This window comes from Pelophylax lessonae (genome assembly GCF_965119305.1).
Source record: "Pelophylax lessonae genome assembly, chromosome: 4".
NCBI classification, from domain to species: domain Eukaryota; kingdom Metazoa; phylum Chordata; class Amphibia; order Anura; family Ranidae; genus Pelophylax; species Pelophylax lessonae.
In genome coordinates, this window is record NC_138771.1 from 72,301,211 (window position 1) to 72,316,700 (window position 15,490).

At 43.7% G+C, this 15,490-nt stretch overlaps 1 protein-coding gene across 11 annotated transcripts in view; it reads right to left on the reverse strand.

The window, feature by feature from the left end:
* PPIP5K1 (diphosphoinositol pentakisphosphate kinase 1) overlaps positions 1 to 15,490 on the reverse strand; it is a 431,068-nt gene that overhangs the window by 370,801 nt on the left and 44,777 nt on the right. For 10 of the 11 annotated variants that reach the window (XM_082257041.1, XM_082257040.1, XM_082257039.1 and 7 more), the window contains exon 2: positions 5,836 to 6,350. In XM_082257041.1, the coding sequence (XP_082113167.1) occupies positions 5,836 to 5,991 (156 nt within the window). In that variant the 5' untranslated portion in view covers positions 5,992 to 6,350. Of the gene's footprint in view, positions 1 to 5,835; positions 6,351 to 6,582; positions 6,675 to 15,490 lie in introns of those variants that run through there. The other variant, XM_082257042.1, reaches the window with a different exon arrangement.

Sequence of the window (15,490 nt, forward strand, 5' to 3'; positions counted from 1 at the left end):
ATATTCCCAACACACAACAACAGGTCTGCACACGTTCTGCATGATAAGATGCTCAGTTGCTGTGACTCGCATTGTTCCATAAATCTGCAAAAAAGCTGAATTTTAGTTATGGATATAATAGCAAAGTTACATTGGGCCAGCATAGACCTATGTAAACAGTCATATTCCATACCTGTGGAAGCTGGGAATCGCTGTAGTAGTCTCCTCTACTACAGCGACCACTGCTACTGCCAGTGTCCTGCCAAAAACTCCAACCTGCCGAAATCTCCAACCACGTTATTTCCGGTGAGTGTACACTGGGAATAATTGGAGATTTCGAGCACTTGGTGTTTTTACACCAACGCCTATACACCCAAGTACACGGTATAATTAGTGCAGATTCTTACTCCGCCCGCTAGTTGTCGCCACCTTGGAGGCGGCCATGTTTTTGGTTACTAGCGGGCGGTGTAAGAATGTGCACTAATTATACCATGTACTCGGGTGTATAGGCTGTCGGTGTTGTGTGAAAACACTAAGGCTCCGTTCACATGTAGGCGTTTTGGGCGAGTTTTTCTGCTCTAGGATCAGCTCTTAAAACGCCCAACAAGACAAATCCTATTCATTTCAATGGCCCCTGTTCACATCTGAGCGTTTTGATGCTGTGAGCAAAACACCCAAGGCTCAAAAAAGTACATGAGCTTCTTTTTGGGCAGATTACAGGCGTTTTCCATTGGTCTCTATTCAATCTAAAAACGCCTGCACAAAAAACGCGGTAAAAAACGCGTGAAAACGCTACACTCAGGTGTGAATGTAGCCTAAGTGCTCGAAATCTCCAATTATTCCCAGTGGTTGGAGATTTGGACAGGTTGGAGTTTTCGGCAGGACACCGAGTCCTGTGCTGAGCAGCTCCCCTGCTGCAAAGAGAACACTGGGGGTTGCTTACTTGGCATGGGCACCAGTCACAGAATGCACAGAATGCCTTGCCTTTTTCTAAATGATTGCATAATGTTCTCTGACTGGACTTGCTGGAGATGGTGATGTCACCGTATCGCCTTTCCACCACCTCCAATCAGAAAACGCCTTGCATTCTTGAGAAAAATGCAAGGTGTTCTGTGAATGGTGCCTGTACCGAGTAAGTGACCCCCCTTTGGTTAATAGACAGCAGAGCCACCACTTGGCATGGGCCTCAGAAATCAGCAGTAATCACTGTAGTAGCGGAGAATATTACAGGGATTTCCAGCTTCCACATGGATTCCCACGGGTGTTGCATAAGCATGCTTACATTGGTCTAAGCTAAACCAATGCAACTATGATATAAACTGCATACCTGGAATTCATTTATCTTGGTAAACACAGACTGCATGGCTATATGCAAAGGTTGCCCCTGTAGTTGATCATTGTTTTAGAGGAGACTACAGCGATTCTCAGCTGCCACATGCATGTTTAAATTGGTCCATGCTATAAAATCCATACCTAAAACTCAGCTTTCTTGCAAACTTTTGAAAGTCTGCGTGAGTCACAGCAACTGAGCATCTTATTATGCAGATTGTGTGCAGAGTGCAGACCTGTGTTATTGTGAATATTGAGGGGCCCTGCCCTTCACAATGGGTGTGAAGAGGTCTATGTTAACCACTTTAAGACCAGAAGGATTTGCCCCCTTAATGACTAGGCCCTATTTTGCGATTCGGCACTGTGTTACTTTAACGGACAATTGACCGGACGTGCGACGCTGTACCCAAACAAAATTTATGTCCTTTTTTTTCCACACAAATAGAGCTTTCTTTTGGCGGTATTTGATCACCTGTGCGATTTTTATTTTTTGTGCTATAAACACAAAAAGAGCGACAATTTTGAAAAAAAAAAAAAAAAAACAATATTTTTCACATTCAGCTATATAACATTCTCAAAAAAAAATTTAAAAATCTAAATTTTTTAACATTTTAGGCCATTTTTGATTTCTGCTACATATTTTTGGTTAAAAAAAAAAAAAAAATTGCAATATGCGTATTTTGATTGGTTTGCGCAAAAACTATCGCATCTACTAACTACGGGAAAGATTAATGTCGTTTTTATTGTTTTTTTTTTTTTTTTACTAGTAATGGTGGCAATCTGCGATTTTTATGTTTTTGACATTTTTGGGGGGACCAGTGACATTACTACAGTAATCAGTGCTAAAAATATGCATTGTTACTGTAATAATGACATTGGCAGGGAAGGGGGTTAACATTATGGGTAATCAATGGGTTAAATGTGAGCCTAGGGGAGTGATTCTAACTGTGGGGAGGCTTCTGAAATGACTATAACATGTGATCCATGATCATTGCAGGAAGAAGAACAGCGCCCCCTAGCCTCCTGAGAGCGAGCGACGTATACCTACATCACTTTGCCCAGGAGCGGCTGCCTGCCGCAGTATATCTGCGGTGGGTGGTTGTAAAGTGGGGGTTACCCTAACTGACAATTGCGCGGTCGTAAAAGGCTGTACCAAAATAAATTTATTTTCTTTTTTCCACAAATAGAGCTTTCTTTTGGTGGTATTTGACCACCTCTTTATATTTTTTTATTTTTTTTTACTAGTAATGTCGGCGATCAGCGATTTTTAACGGGACTGGGACATTGCGGCTGATGACTCTGACACTAAGTGACACTTTTTTGGGACCAGTGACACCAATACAATGATCAGTGCTAAAAAAACAAAATGCACTGTCACTGTACTAATGACACTGGCAGGGAAGGGGTTAACATCAGGGGCGATCAAAGGGTTGTGTGCTCCAAGGAAGCGCTTTCTAACTGTGTGGGGGATGCTTTGACTGGGGGAAGACAGATCACAAGATCTCCATCTTCCCCTCTCACAGAATGGCGGTCTGCCTTGTTTACCGCTGTTCTGCCTCTCCTGAGAATGATCGGCGTGACCCGCTGATTGGCTCCTGCTGTGTTCAATCACATCGGAAGCAGGCCGCTGGCGGCGCGCGTGCGCACCAGACCCAGTGCACAAAATCATGTACAGGTATGCGATTTCGCGCAGAAGGGCCACCCTGCTGCAGTATATCTGCATGGGGCGGTCCATAGCAGGTTAACCTGTATGTAAAAGTATCTCACAAAAGTGAGTACCCCCTTCACATTTTTGTAGATATTTTATTATATCTTTTCATGTGACAATACTGAAGAAATAACACTTTGCTACAATGTAAAGTAGTGAGTGTACAGCTTGTATAACAGTGTAAATTTGCTGTCCCCTCAAAATAACTCAACACACAGCCATTAATGTCTAAACCGCTGGCAACAAAAGTGAGTACACCCCCTAATTTAAAATGTCTAAATTGGGCCCAAGTGTCAATATTTTGTTTAGCCACCATTATTTTCCATCGCTTGGGTATGGAGTTCACCAGAGCTTCACAGGTTGCCACTGGGGTCCTCTTCCACTCCTCCATGATGAAATCACAGAGATACTGTGTGTATGTATATATATATATATATATATATATATATATATATATATATATATATATATATATATATTATACACTCACTTTTTTTTTTTTTTTAATACAATGTGGAAGGATTAGAATTGCTGTCAGGTTTAGTTGCAATCCAAGTCAGTCAATTGCAGAGGCTCCTTTCTTTCTTGTGTGGATAAAAAAAGGCTTTGCTGAGGACAGGAAGTGAGGAGAAATATCTCCAATGACAGATTTAAAATAGCTTTTTTAAGTTAAAGCAGACCTTCACTCCTCAGAGTCGCTTTACCTCCCCACTCTCTGTCCCTCCCTCTATATAAAATGGAATTTCTAACTGTTAACATTTTATTTTTCATTTTTGGGTTTGCCCCTCCCTCCCCCGCCATTCTCGCCTAGGTGAGGATAATGAACTGAATTTATTTTAAAGACTGACCACAATAAATTGCTCTTAGTTTAAAAAAAATGGCCAATTAGTTGTCTCGCGTCGCATGTGATGCATGTTTTCTAAAATTCTAATTTTGGTGAGCCAGTTAGGGCCCTTTCACACTGAGGCATTTTTCAAGCGCTTTTATGTTAAAAAAAAGTTTAAGACAAATGCTCACCTTTAAAATCAATGAATGTTTTCACACTGGGGCAGGGCACTTTTGCTTTGCAGTAAATGAAAAATCCCCCTGCAGCACCTATGGAGCATGTTTGGGGAGCTAAAAGAAAAATCGCACCAAAAAGCTCCTCTCCATTGAAATGAATAGAAACCGCCACAAAAATGCTTTTTGGGGCAATTTTTGAGTCACACGTCCTTTAAAAACCACTGCAAAAGCGCTCTATGAATGCATAGGTGTTTTACTGGTATAGCTTCATAAAACATTAAAAATAAGTGCCAGTAAGAAGATACAGGAGCAATGCTGGAGGCAATTTACAGCACACTCCTTTTGGTAGCATAAATATTAATGTGGAATGTATGTTTCTTGCTAAAGAACATTATTTTTTATCAAGTTGCTATGGGTAAAGTTCTGCTTGAAGTATGAAACCACTTTTAATCGTCACAAATAGGTTGGGTTGATGGGGCTGAGGATTAGGGCACGGCATAAGCTTATACACCTCAGTAATGCTTGAGTCAAGGGCCAGGCCAAGCCACAGTGGGTCACAGGTGCTGGTGATGTTGCTTAAACTATTAGGCTCCTTTCACACTATCCGTCCGTCGGACGTATTCCGTTTTTCTCAGCGGGGGATCGAGCCGCCAATCCCCCCGCTGAGCAGCAGGTTGACAGCTGTGTGCGGAGACACAGCTGTCAGTTCCCCATGCATCTCTATGGGGGAAATCGGATGGGAACGGACTGTCGGTCCGTTCTCATCCGATCCCATCCGTCTCCGCTGCCATCCAATGCCCCATAGGAATGCATGGGGGGGCCGTTCAGATCCGCCAATAAAACGGACAGGTGGATCTGAACGGTCCGCCTGTGTGAAAGGGGCCTTACATGCCTTCCCTTCCAGGCCGCTCAGGTGGAGAGCATTTTACTCAAGCATCTGATCTTCCCCACAGGTGGATCAGATGCTTGAGCAACAACACACTTCATTCCAAATGGGTTGGAAGGTGTGTAATAACTGCAGTAAAGTCACCAGGACATGTGTCTTGTTGTGGCTTAGGTCAGCCCCCACTTAGGCATTCCTGGGCTTTATACAGGAAACAGTGACGTTATCCAGAAAATAAAGAAAACTAGAATACATAAAGTAAAAAAAAAAAAAAAACATAAAATTTTTTTTTCGTATTTTCTTCATCAATGAACCCCTTGAGGTATGCCCTATCTATTCAAGGTGGGAAACATTTCTGGGTTTACAACCACTTTAAATTTATTTTTAACTTAAATAAAATTTAGGATATACGAACATATTAAAAGACCTCTATATCTCAAAACAAAAACTATAGCCCTCCAGTTGTTCAGGAACTACAATTCCCATCATGCCTAGTCATGTCTGTGAATGTCAGAGTTTTACAATGCCTCATGGGACATGTAGTTCCGCAACAGCTGGAGGGCCGTAGTTTGAGGATCCCTGCTGTACAGCTACTTATGTGTACATAACTGTACACAACTTTAAAATTGTAATATTTTTTGTGCAGCCTATTGCTCTATGTACAGTAAGTTGCCATTAAGACAAATAAAGCAACAAAAAAGATTTTACAGGATTACTGAACAAAAAGTAACCTGTAGATAGAATAGTGTCTCCTGTAATGTCATTCTCAGTGTTAAATATCTTCTATTCACCTCCATTCCTGCTTGTAGTGTGTCCATAAATGTGGTTTCAAACTCTTAAGTAAACCATTTTTTTTTTTTTTTAATTTGGACATAGTGGCAATAATATAAAGTGTCTCTTATGTTCAGACAATAACAAGTAATGTATTCCTTACCGCATCTTCCTCATCCTCATCTTCCTCTTCTTCATAGAAATCAACCTCGTCAGGATTCATGTTTGATTCCAGGAAGTCTGTCTCATCATCTCGGGCACCAACAAAAAATCTGGGTGTTGAGCCGTTGCCCTCGCAGGGTGGGGTCAGGGATGACATCACAAAGTACTGGGCCTAACATCACGCTCTGGAACCATCACGTAAAAATCAGAGAGATCTTGAGGAAAGAAGGAGCCACGTCTAAGGCCTCCAGCTTTAATACAAAAAGGTTTACCAGCAGCTAAGAAAAAACAGGTACAGTATAGAGAAGCAAAAAAAAAAAAAAAAAAATCTATCTACAAAAACGAAAAGCTTTATCAGAATGCTCGATGAGCCCATACATCTTTTTAATCAACAGTCATTCAGAGTTTACAGTGATCTCATTCCAGCCCTAAAAAATCAGAATGCAGGAACACCAGTGTGAGAGGCTATGAATGTTAAGCTGGTATTCCGCCACTTGGTCTTCTTGAGGCAGGGACCTGGAGAAAAAAAAAAAATCTTATTTTAATCAAAGTGTTCAAGCAAATACTCTTGCCAGAATTGCTCATTCATCTTCAGGCATCAGATTTTGTTAGAATCCTTGAATGAGAGGCTGACACATGCAATAAATTAAGACAGTGTATCCCCATGAGCAACAAGAAGGAAATGCATCCTTATGTGCTGCTTTAAAGACCAAAAAAAAATGTTCCTCATCCTTAAAGCAGGGCTTACCAAATACAGCATGTTCAGCCAAGAGTTTGTTAAACTGATCATCAGTAAACAGTCACAGTGCAGAACACTGCACACAACACTCAAGGAGAACACAGAGGTGAGATAAAGTTCTGCCTCCCCAATAACCTATGACTTGTACTGCTCATTGCTCCACCCATGCAAGACAGCTGTCTCAGCACTTCACAGGAGAAAAGAACAAGCTCCAAGCTGTTACATTATAAATTCAGTGTCTAATGTTTCCTACATAGTTCAAGCAGTGACACTTCGGTGGATCTCACCCATCCCACGGTTTTCAGCAAGTTCATTTATATACAATGTATAAAACAGACATACCGTTCCCTCTTTCCGTTATCCTTATTGGTGAAGATAACTAAAAGCATTCGATTATTCAAACATTGAATAAAAGTCCCAGCTTATATTGCCTGGCAGTACATGCTGACACAATAGAGGAAGTGTTTAAATATTCCAGATACCTTGGGGTGAAAACAACAATTAGCAGGAGTTGCTTGCTCATAATAAAAGATATAAAAACCATCACCACATCAAAGCAATTAAAGTTGAACTACAGGGAAGACCTTAACCTGATGCCGCCCACCCATGTACATTTACTGTGGCAGGGCGGCCGCTCTGCGCAGAACCTATACAGAATTCTTCACTTGCAGGTCTAGTGTGCACGCGTTCCACCGGCGACCCGCTCCCGCTGTGATTGGACACGGAGGGAGCCAATCAGCAGGTCCGACAAACTCGATACCCACCGGCACCCTCCGATCGTTTGGGACAGAAGCAGAACAACGGTCTGTCTATGTAAATAAGGCAGATTGCCATTCTGTCAGTAGGGAAGGTAGTGATCCTGTGTTTCTGCAAAGCGGAAAAACTGATCTCTGCCTTCCCATAGTACAAGCACCTCCCCCACAAAGTAATGAAGCACATTTTAGGCACAGATTTAACCCTTTGATCACCCCCCAGATGTTAACCCCTTCCTTGTCAGTGTCATTAGTACAGTGACCGTGCATATTTTTAGCATTGATCACTGTATTGGTGTCACTAGTTCCCAATAAAGTGTCACTTAGTCAGTGATTTGTCTGCAGCAATATCACAGTCCTGCTTCCACTTCACAGTCCACTTCAACCACTTCACAGTCTCTTCTGGAGCTGAGGTGGTTAAAGTGGGAGTAAACTCCCATACGTGACTTTTACCTATAGGTAAGTCTATGATAATGCTTACCTATTAGGTACTGTAAATTTATCCTAAATGTGCAGTGTGCACCAATATTTACTGTACATTCAGCCAGTGACATCACCGGCTCATGAACTCTGAAGGAACGGCCACCTGTGCCGTCAACGGTGGCTCCCGTGTGCATGTGCAGAAATGGCGTCATCGCGGCTGCAGCCAGTCACACAGTCGGAGTCTGCGGACCCAGGAGGATGGGTGAAGATGGAAGCCTTGTGACAGCAGTGACAGCTCGCCGCTAGAAGGGCTTCGTTCTGAAGCCCTGTACACACGTACTGATCGTCAGCCAAACGATCGGCCGTCTTTTGTCCAGGGCTGTCATGTCTGTTGAAAACTGCAAAAGACTGCACACGAATTTTGTCGGCCAACAACAGCCGACTGCAGAAGTGATGTCATGTGATGGTTAACTTTCCTTGTCTTTTTTCTTTTCTGAGCATGCCCAGTCTTGCTAATCTGCTGTCTGTCGGCCGAAATCTGTACTGACTGGCGAACAATCGGCCGTTCTGGTGACGGCCAACAAATATTTTAAAGTCTGCACGACAGATTCTGTTCGGCCGAAAATGCGCTGTCGGCTGTCGGAAGCATCATACTAACAAGCCTACAATCGGCCGATCGGTCGGCGGCCGAATATTTAAGGCCGTGTGTACGGGGCTTTAGGCAAGTTTCACATAATGTGCTAGTATGCATTATGGCTTCACCTTGCAGGTTAAAAAAATAGATTAAAAAAAATTGTCGACAGTTTACTGTTTTAATTGCATAGTGACATTGGTCCAGCTTTGACCCATTTAAATATGCATATCTTACACCTGAGGGACCACACACTGACAGCAAAGATGGGGGATATTATTGCATCCACTGACACCAATGTAGAAATAGGAAGAAATAGCCTGGCCGCCGCATACCTCAACCTGCCTGAGTAGTTAACCGGTAAAATCGGCCTTAGCCCGATTTATCCAAGTCATGCCCACAACATGTTTCGCCCAAGGGGCAGGGCAAAACATGTTAGAGGCATAGCTTGAATGAATCGAACGGAGGCTGCTTTAACCTGCCAACTACTTGGGCCGGGTGAGTTGTGTGGCAGCCAGGCTATTTCTTCCTAATTCTACAGCATGCTCTGGGTCTGAATGAACCTTTCCTCAGCCTGCACGCTCACTAGTCAGCGGCATCCAATTCATCGGACCACTAAGCATTTATGGTGGGTCACAACGACACAAATATTGTGGGTCATTATTGCACTCACTGACACAATGCTGAGGGGTTATTATTGCATCCAAAGACACCAATATTGAGGCTCCTTTATACCAATGCTAGGTGGTTATTATTGCACTCACTAATGCTGGGGGTTGTCAGGGGGCGCATTTGAGGACCTCTATAATTTTCAAGTTGATCACCACTGGTCAAATATTTTAGTTAGCTCTGGCAATAAAGTCTGCCATACATGGTTTAAAATGTGGCTAGTTCAGTAGGAACTGGCCCAGATTTGATCCATCTATGGGCAGGCTGATTGTACCATAGTCGATCCATCAATCATCTTAGGTACAACCAGCCTGGGGTATTTTTTACATGCAATTATAGCCAGTAATCATTGTATTCTGCTGCCTGGGAAGGCTCCTGGCGTAAGCCTACCCCGGCAGAACACAGTCAGTGTTGATGGGGAAATCTGGTAATTTTCTCTTTCTGCCAATGGTGGAAGGAAAGAAAATGTAATCTAGAGGCTGCTTAAAGATAACAGAAATAGGATAATGGCAGCAGAAAACAAATACAGGCGGTCCCCTGAGTCTGTAGGTTTGTTCTTTAGTCAAATTTGTTTGTAGGCTCCATGTACAAGGGACGTTAGAAAAAACGTGCTGCATAGCTAGTTCTGACGCCGGGAAAAAGCAGCTGTAAAACGTGCTTTCAGTAGCTTTTTCCATTTGCGTTATTGCACGTTTGGCCACGTCTCTTTTAGCAGCGTTTTTGCTGCCTCCAGTCAAAATCAAAGGTTCCCTATGGGAGCCTATTGATTTAAATGGAAGGCGCACCGCAAGTCGGATGAGGATGATCCGACTTGCGGTGCGACTTGCGCTGTGAGAATCTTGAGGGTGAACTCCACGCCAAAATGGAAATAAAAAAACGGCCTTTGGTTCCCCCCCCCAAAATCCCTACCAGACCCTTATACGAGCATGCAGCCCGGTAGGGCAGAAAGGGGGAGGGGATGAGCGAGCGGCCCCACCCCCCCTGGACTATATCAGGCCACATGCCCTCAACATGGGGGGTGTTGGTGCTTTGGGGCAGGGGGAGCTCTGCACCCCCCACCCCAAAGCACCTTGCCCCCATGTTGATGAGGACAAGGGCCTCATCCCCACAACCCTGGCCGGTGGTTGTGGGGGTCTGCGGGCAGGGGGCTTCTCGGTATCTGGAAGCCCCCTTTAACAAGGGGGGCCCCCCAGATCCTGGACCCCCTCCCTATGTGAATGGGTATGGGGTACAATGTACCCCTACCCATTCACCCCATAAAAGACAGTGTATGTAAATAACAGGAGACGTTTTGGAAAGTTTTTTATTCCCATTTTGGCGTGGAGTTCCCCCTCAAGATTCTCAGCGCAAGTCGCACCGCAAGTCGGATCATCCTCATCCGACTTGCGGTACACCTTCCATTCAAATCAATATGGAACCATTGATTTTGAATGGAAGAAAAAAAACGTATAACGTGGCTTGGTTACGCACGTTCGGTCACGTTTGGTCACGTTTGGCCGCGTTTCTGCGTTTGAAACGCCGGGAAACACACACGCAAATAATTGCATTCCAAAAAACGTCCCTGAACTCAACTGCCTGCAAATGACTGTAAACGACCCTGTGTACATGGACAGATAAGATAACATGTAGGTGGGTTCAGGGGCTTCTGAAAAAAACGCCCAACTGCTCCTAAACGGCCATTTACAACGTCCCGCGTACATGAAGCCTAAGTTGGAACAGGAAAATTTTTTAAGTGTAGCTCCAGCCAAAATAATTATTTTTAAGTTTTTTGGATAGCATAGGGAAGGGTTAACACCCCTGTACCATTTGTTTTTTGCTGTCTGTGCCCCTGTTCAGAAGATTTCACCTCACTTTCTGTCCTTATGACAATTGGATTTTGAAAATTTTGGGTTGTTGTGGAAACAAGAATTGGTGATAAAGCTTCAGTGGAGACATCTTTTTCCCATAATAACTCTTACAGGAGTGAATTTCCCTTCTTAGGGGGAGATTTCTCCTCACTTCCTGTTGTCTCCCTCCGTTTGTAAGTAGGAGTCGTTCGTAAGTCGGATGTTTGTAACCCGGGGACTGCCTGTATGCAATTAAGATCATACCTGGAGTTTAGCTTTTAAGGCTAAAAGTGGGCTATACACAAATAGGTTTATCGTTCAGCCCACCTGGAACAAAGAAAAATCGATTGATTCCTGCATTGTCACTAAACCACATGGATAGAAGAATACCTGCTGGTGTTTAAGGTATTCATCAGTTGCTTCTCAACTCCCACACAATGGTTGCATCAACAACTTACTGTCTGGCTCCTTCAATTTTTCAAGTGATGACAGGATAAAGGTGGCCTACAGGTAAAATTTGCTCACTGTATGGCCAGTTTTAGTGACTACCACACAAGCCTTAAATCAGGCATGTCCAACCTGCGGCCCGAGGGCCGCATGTGGCCCGGAACCACAGGCAATGCGGCCCACTACCCCCTGACAATTTTTTTTTTTTTTGCTGGGGAGGAAGGAAGTCGGGTTGGGGGCATGGCCACAGCAGCTTCCAACTAACGGTAGGCAGAGGCTGCCTCAGAGGGGAGGGGAGCATGTGCAGTGTTTCTGACTCCTACCACCATGACCACTTGAAATCACTGAAGTGATCATGGTGGTTAGAGTGTTCCTTTATTATCTCTCAGAAAAAGTAAACCTCTGCATACTGATTTCATTTAATTTGATCATCCTCTAGTTGTGTTAAATTAGTGCGGGGGGGGGGGGGGCGGCGTCGCGGGAAGGGCGCGGCAGCATTTTATTACTTTATATGCGGCCCGAGAAAATTTCTCTACACTCAATGTGGCCCAGAGAAGCCAAAAGGTTGGACAACCATGCCTTAAATTATGGTTTTAACATTTTAAGCTCTAAAGGTCATTTTAAAAAGGCTGTACTTAAATAGAAGACAACAGGGGGCAGAAAGACCGTACAGAGCCTTGTTTGTTAATTAAAATGTATAAACAAATGACAGTTTTTATAAACCATAACAGAGGTTTTAATAACATTCACCAATAAATATGAAAATTCACAGTAGCAGATCAATAGCTTTCAGCTCTGGAATCTGGAGTGGTGCCTCATTGCAGTGGCACAGTGTGGCAAGGGATTCGTTTAGAGGTTAGGTTGGTGGAAGGCCCAAAACACACAGGAACTACTTGATTTTTGCTTTTGCAATCAGTGCTGCTGTTAGAAACCACAAGGCCCCAGACAAGCTGACACGAGGCCCCATACTGCCAATGCTTCAGTTATGAACACAGTTAGTGATCGGTGCCGATCACTCATTGTGTTAACTCAGGAAAGGAAGGGCTGGTATATATGACATATTTACATATATATGACATATTTACACAACTCTTCCCCCCACTCTCAATCTTGAAGGATCCTATTGTGGGCTTGCAGCTGTCAGCGGGAAGAAGAGGAGGGAAGCCAGCAGCGCTGCAAGGCCAGGGGGGTGGGGTTACACAGGGGGGCCAGGGCAAGAGGGGGGAAATGTATGGTGCACAGGGAGGGTAATTGTTGGGGGGGTTGCAATTAGTAGAATCGATCCTTTGAATGGCTCCTTCTGCTGCAGCTGAAAGTCAACCAGAGGGAGAGGAGAAGAAGTCATCTTTCATCCGCTGCAGAGAGTGTCATACAGGGGATTTATTCCAGTAATTACCCCCCTGCCATATCAAATCACCCTGCCTTTCCATATCTGATTCACCCTGCTGGTTCGGGCCAAGTACAGGAGGGCTGGTGGTCCTCCTTATCTACGGCCCTGTTTGCAATGCACCCTTTAGCACTAGTCCAGGTGTGCTGGTTTTGGCTCTGTGTAGACTGGCTTCAGACTCCAAAGTGAAGCAACCGTGGTATACCTTCAGGTACTTCAAAGATGCTTTAAGTTGTTTTCCATAGGATTTTATGGTCATGCATTTTTCTTCTGCTTTTGGTAAGGCAAAAACAGAAGAAAAACTGATCAGTGTGAAAGGAAGACATTAGTCATACATTTGCTTTGAACTTCACGTTACCGTTTACAAAACATGATGGATCTTTCTGGTTTATCTTACACTCGATTGCTTCTAACTGGTTGGTCATAATGAATTCAAAACAAACCTACACAATATATTCACATAATTACTTTAAGCCTTGGTTCACACTAGGGCGACCTGTGAGGCGACCTTGTCGCCTCACAGGTCGCCGCAGGTCGCCTCCCATAGGGAAGCTGCGGACCCGTTCTAATAGGAGCGACACAAGTCGCTCCGACCTAGAAAAAGGGTCCGGAGCTTCTTTGGGGCGACCAGGAGGCGACCGCCATAGACTTCAATGTTATGAAGTCCGTGGCGGCCGCTCCGAGGTCGCGGCGCGCTGCTCGCACCGCGATCTCGGAGGTCGCCCCAGGAAGTAGCGTCGCGGTAGTGTGAACCGGCGCTTAAAGAGAAGTGCAGGATTTGAAAAACACAAACAATAAACATTCATACTTACCTAGGTGGATGTTACATCTGTCCCCTGCCTTTTCGACACCAAGAAAGATAGATAGGAGATCAAAGATCGCTGTTCACTCAGTTCTCGGTCTTTAGTGAGCAGAGAGCCTGTGTCTGTCAGTCAGCGGCTCTATGCTCTGCCCCTCCGGTGCTGACTGGGGAGCTGGGCTGGGGAGAGGGCAGGAGAGGCCGGCTCAGGATCTCAGCGATGTGCCGAGAGGCTGAGCCAGCTGCTGGTCAGACATCTGGGTGGATTAAGACATCAAAATTGGGATCTCTACAGATCCTAGACTTTAGCCCGCGGTTGGCTCAATACAGGTCACAGGGGTACAGAACTAAGTGTACTCCTATGATCCACAAAGAGCTTTGGCCCTACTTCTTTAAATGTTGGTAAGCATTAACATTTTTTAGAAGACCAGAAAACCTATGTCCTCAATGTAAACTTTTCAATAACCTTTCAATAAAGGCTGTGATTAAAGTGACTGTAAACCGCTTTAATACTGGGTACTTTGACCCCCTTCCTGCCCAGGACAGTTTTCAGTTTTTAGCACGGTCACACTTTGAATTGCGCGGTCATTCAACACTGTACCCAAAATAAATTTTTATCATTTTTTTCAAACAAACAGAGCTTTCTTTTAGTTGCATTTATTTACCACTGGGGTTTTTTTTTTTTTTTTTTAAAGAAAAAAAAAAAAAATGAAAAATTTGAACCTCCTCTTCTGGGGTCCCCTGCTGGCACTCCTGGCTCTTCTTCTGTGTCTGTCCCCATAAGTCACTTGCTATAGGGGCAGGCATGTGGGCTCGATTCTGAGCTGGGCTGTGTGCGCATATAGGCACACCCAGTGCGGCTCGGCCCCCACCCCTCCCCCACTGGATTTGACTGACAGCAGCAGCTCCCACTGCTGCCAAGTCTCCTGTGAGAAGAGAGAGCGGGGCGAAGATGGGAACAGCGAAGGGTCAAGCTCAGGTAAGTATTTAAGGGGAGGGGGCACAGACACATGAAATTGTTTTACCTTAATGCAGAGAATGCATTAAGGTAAAAAAAAAAAAAAACTTTTTGCCTTTAGAACCACTGTAAGGGAAGACACACTTTCATATATACAATTATACAATTATGGATGATGAATTCTTCCAAGCTTTAAAGCATATAAAAAAGCTATTCCTTTTAGTTCGGAACAGTGTGGGGAAATGTCCTCTGCCAAGTTTTTATTGTGGTCTAGGTCTCTTCTTCCTTCGGCTTGTCCTGGTGACCATTGTCATCAAGACAAAATGTAAGTAGAAATCCAAGATTTCAGATTGAAGAGAAAGTGAAAATCATCCAATATGGACAAATGTTCTGTTGGCAACTAAGATTAGAAGTCATCGCACTTTGCAAAGCTTTCCTTTCACTTCCTGTGGCATCTCAATGAAAGTGAAGAAAAATCTCCACAGCAGGACACAGACAGCAACAGCTTATTTCCACGTTTGCAGCCAAATTTGAGAAAACCCCACTATATGCTTGTTATGTGGTCCCATTCACATAGCATACCTAACACACATATATATATATATATATATATATATATATATATACATATATACATACACACACACACACACATATATATATATATATATATATATATATATATATATATATATATATACACACACACATTGCCTTGCGAAAGTATTCGGCCCCCTTGAACTTTTTGACCTTTTGCCACATTTCAGGCTTCAAACATAAAACTGTATTTTTTTGTGAAGAATCAACAAGTGGGACACAATCATGAAGAGGAACGAAATTTATTGGATATTTTAAACTTTGTTAACACATAAAAAACTGAAAATTTGGGCGTGCAAAATTTTTCAGCCCCTTTACTTTCAGTGCAACAAACTCTCTCCAGAAGTTCAGTGAGGATCTCTGAATGATCCAATGTTGACCTAAATGACTAATGATGATAGAATCCACCTGTGTGTAATCAAGTCTCC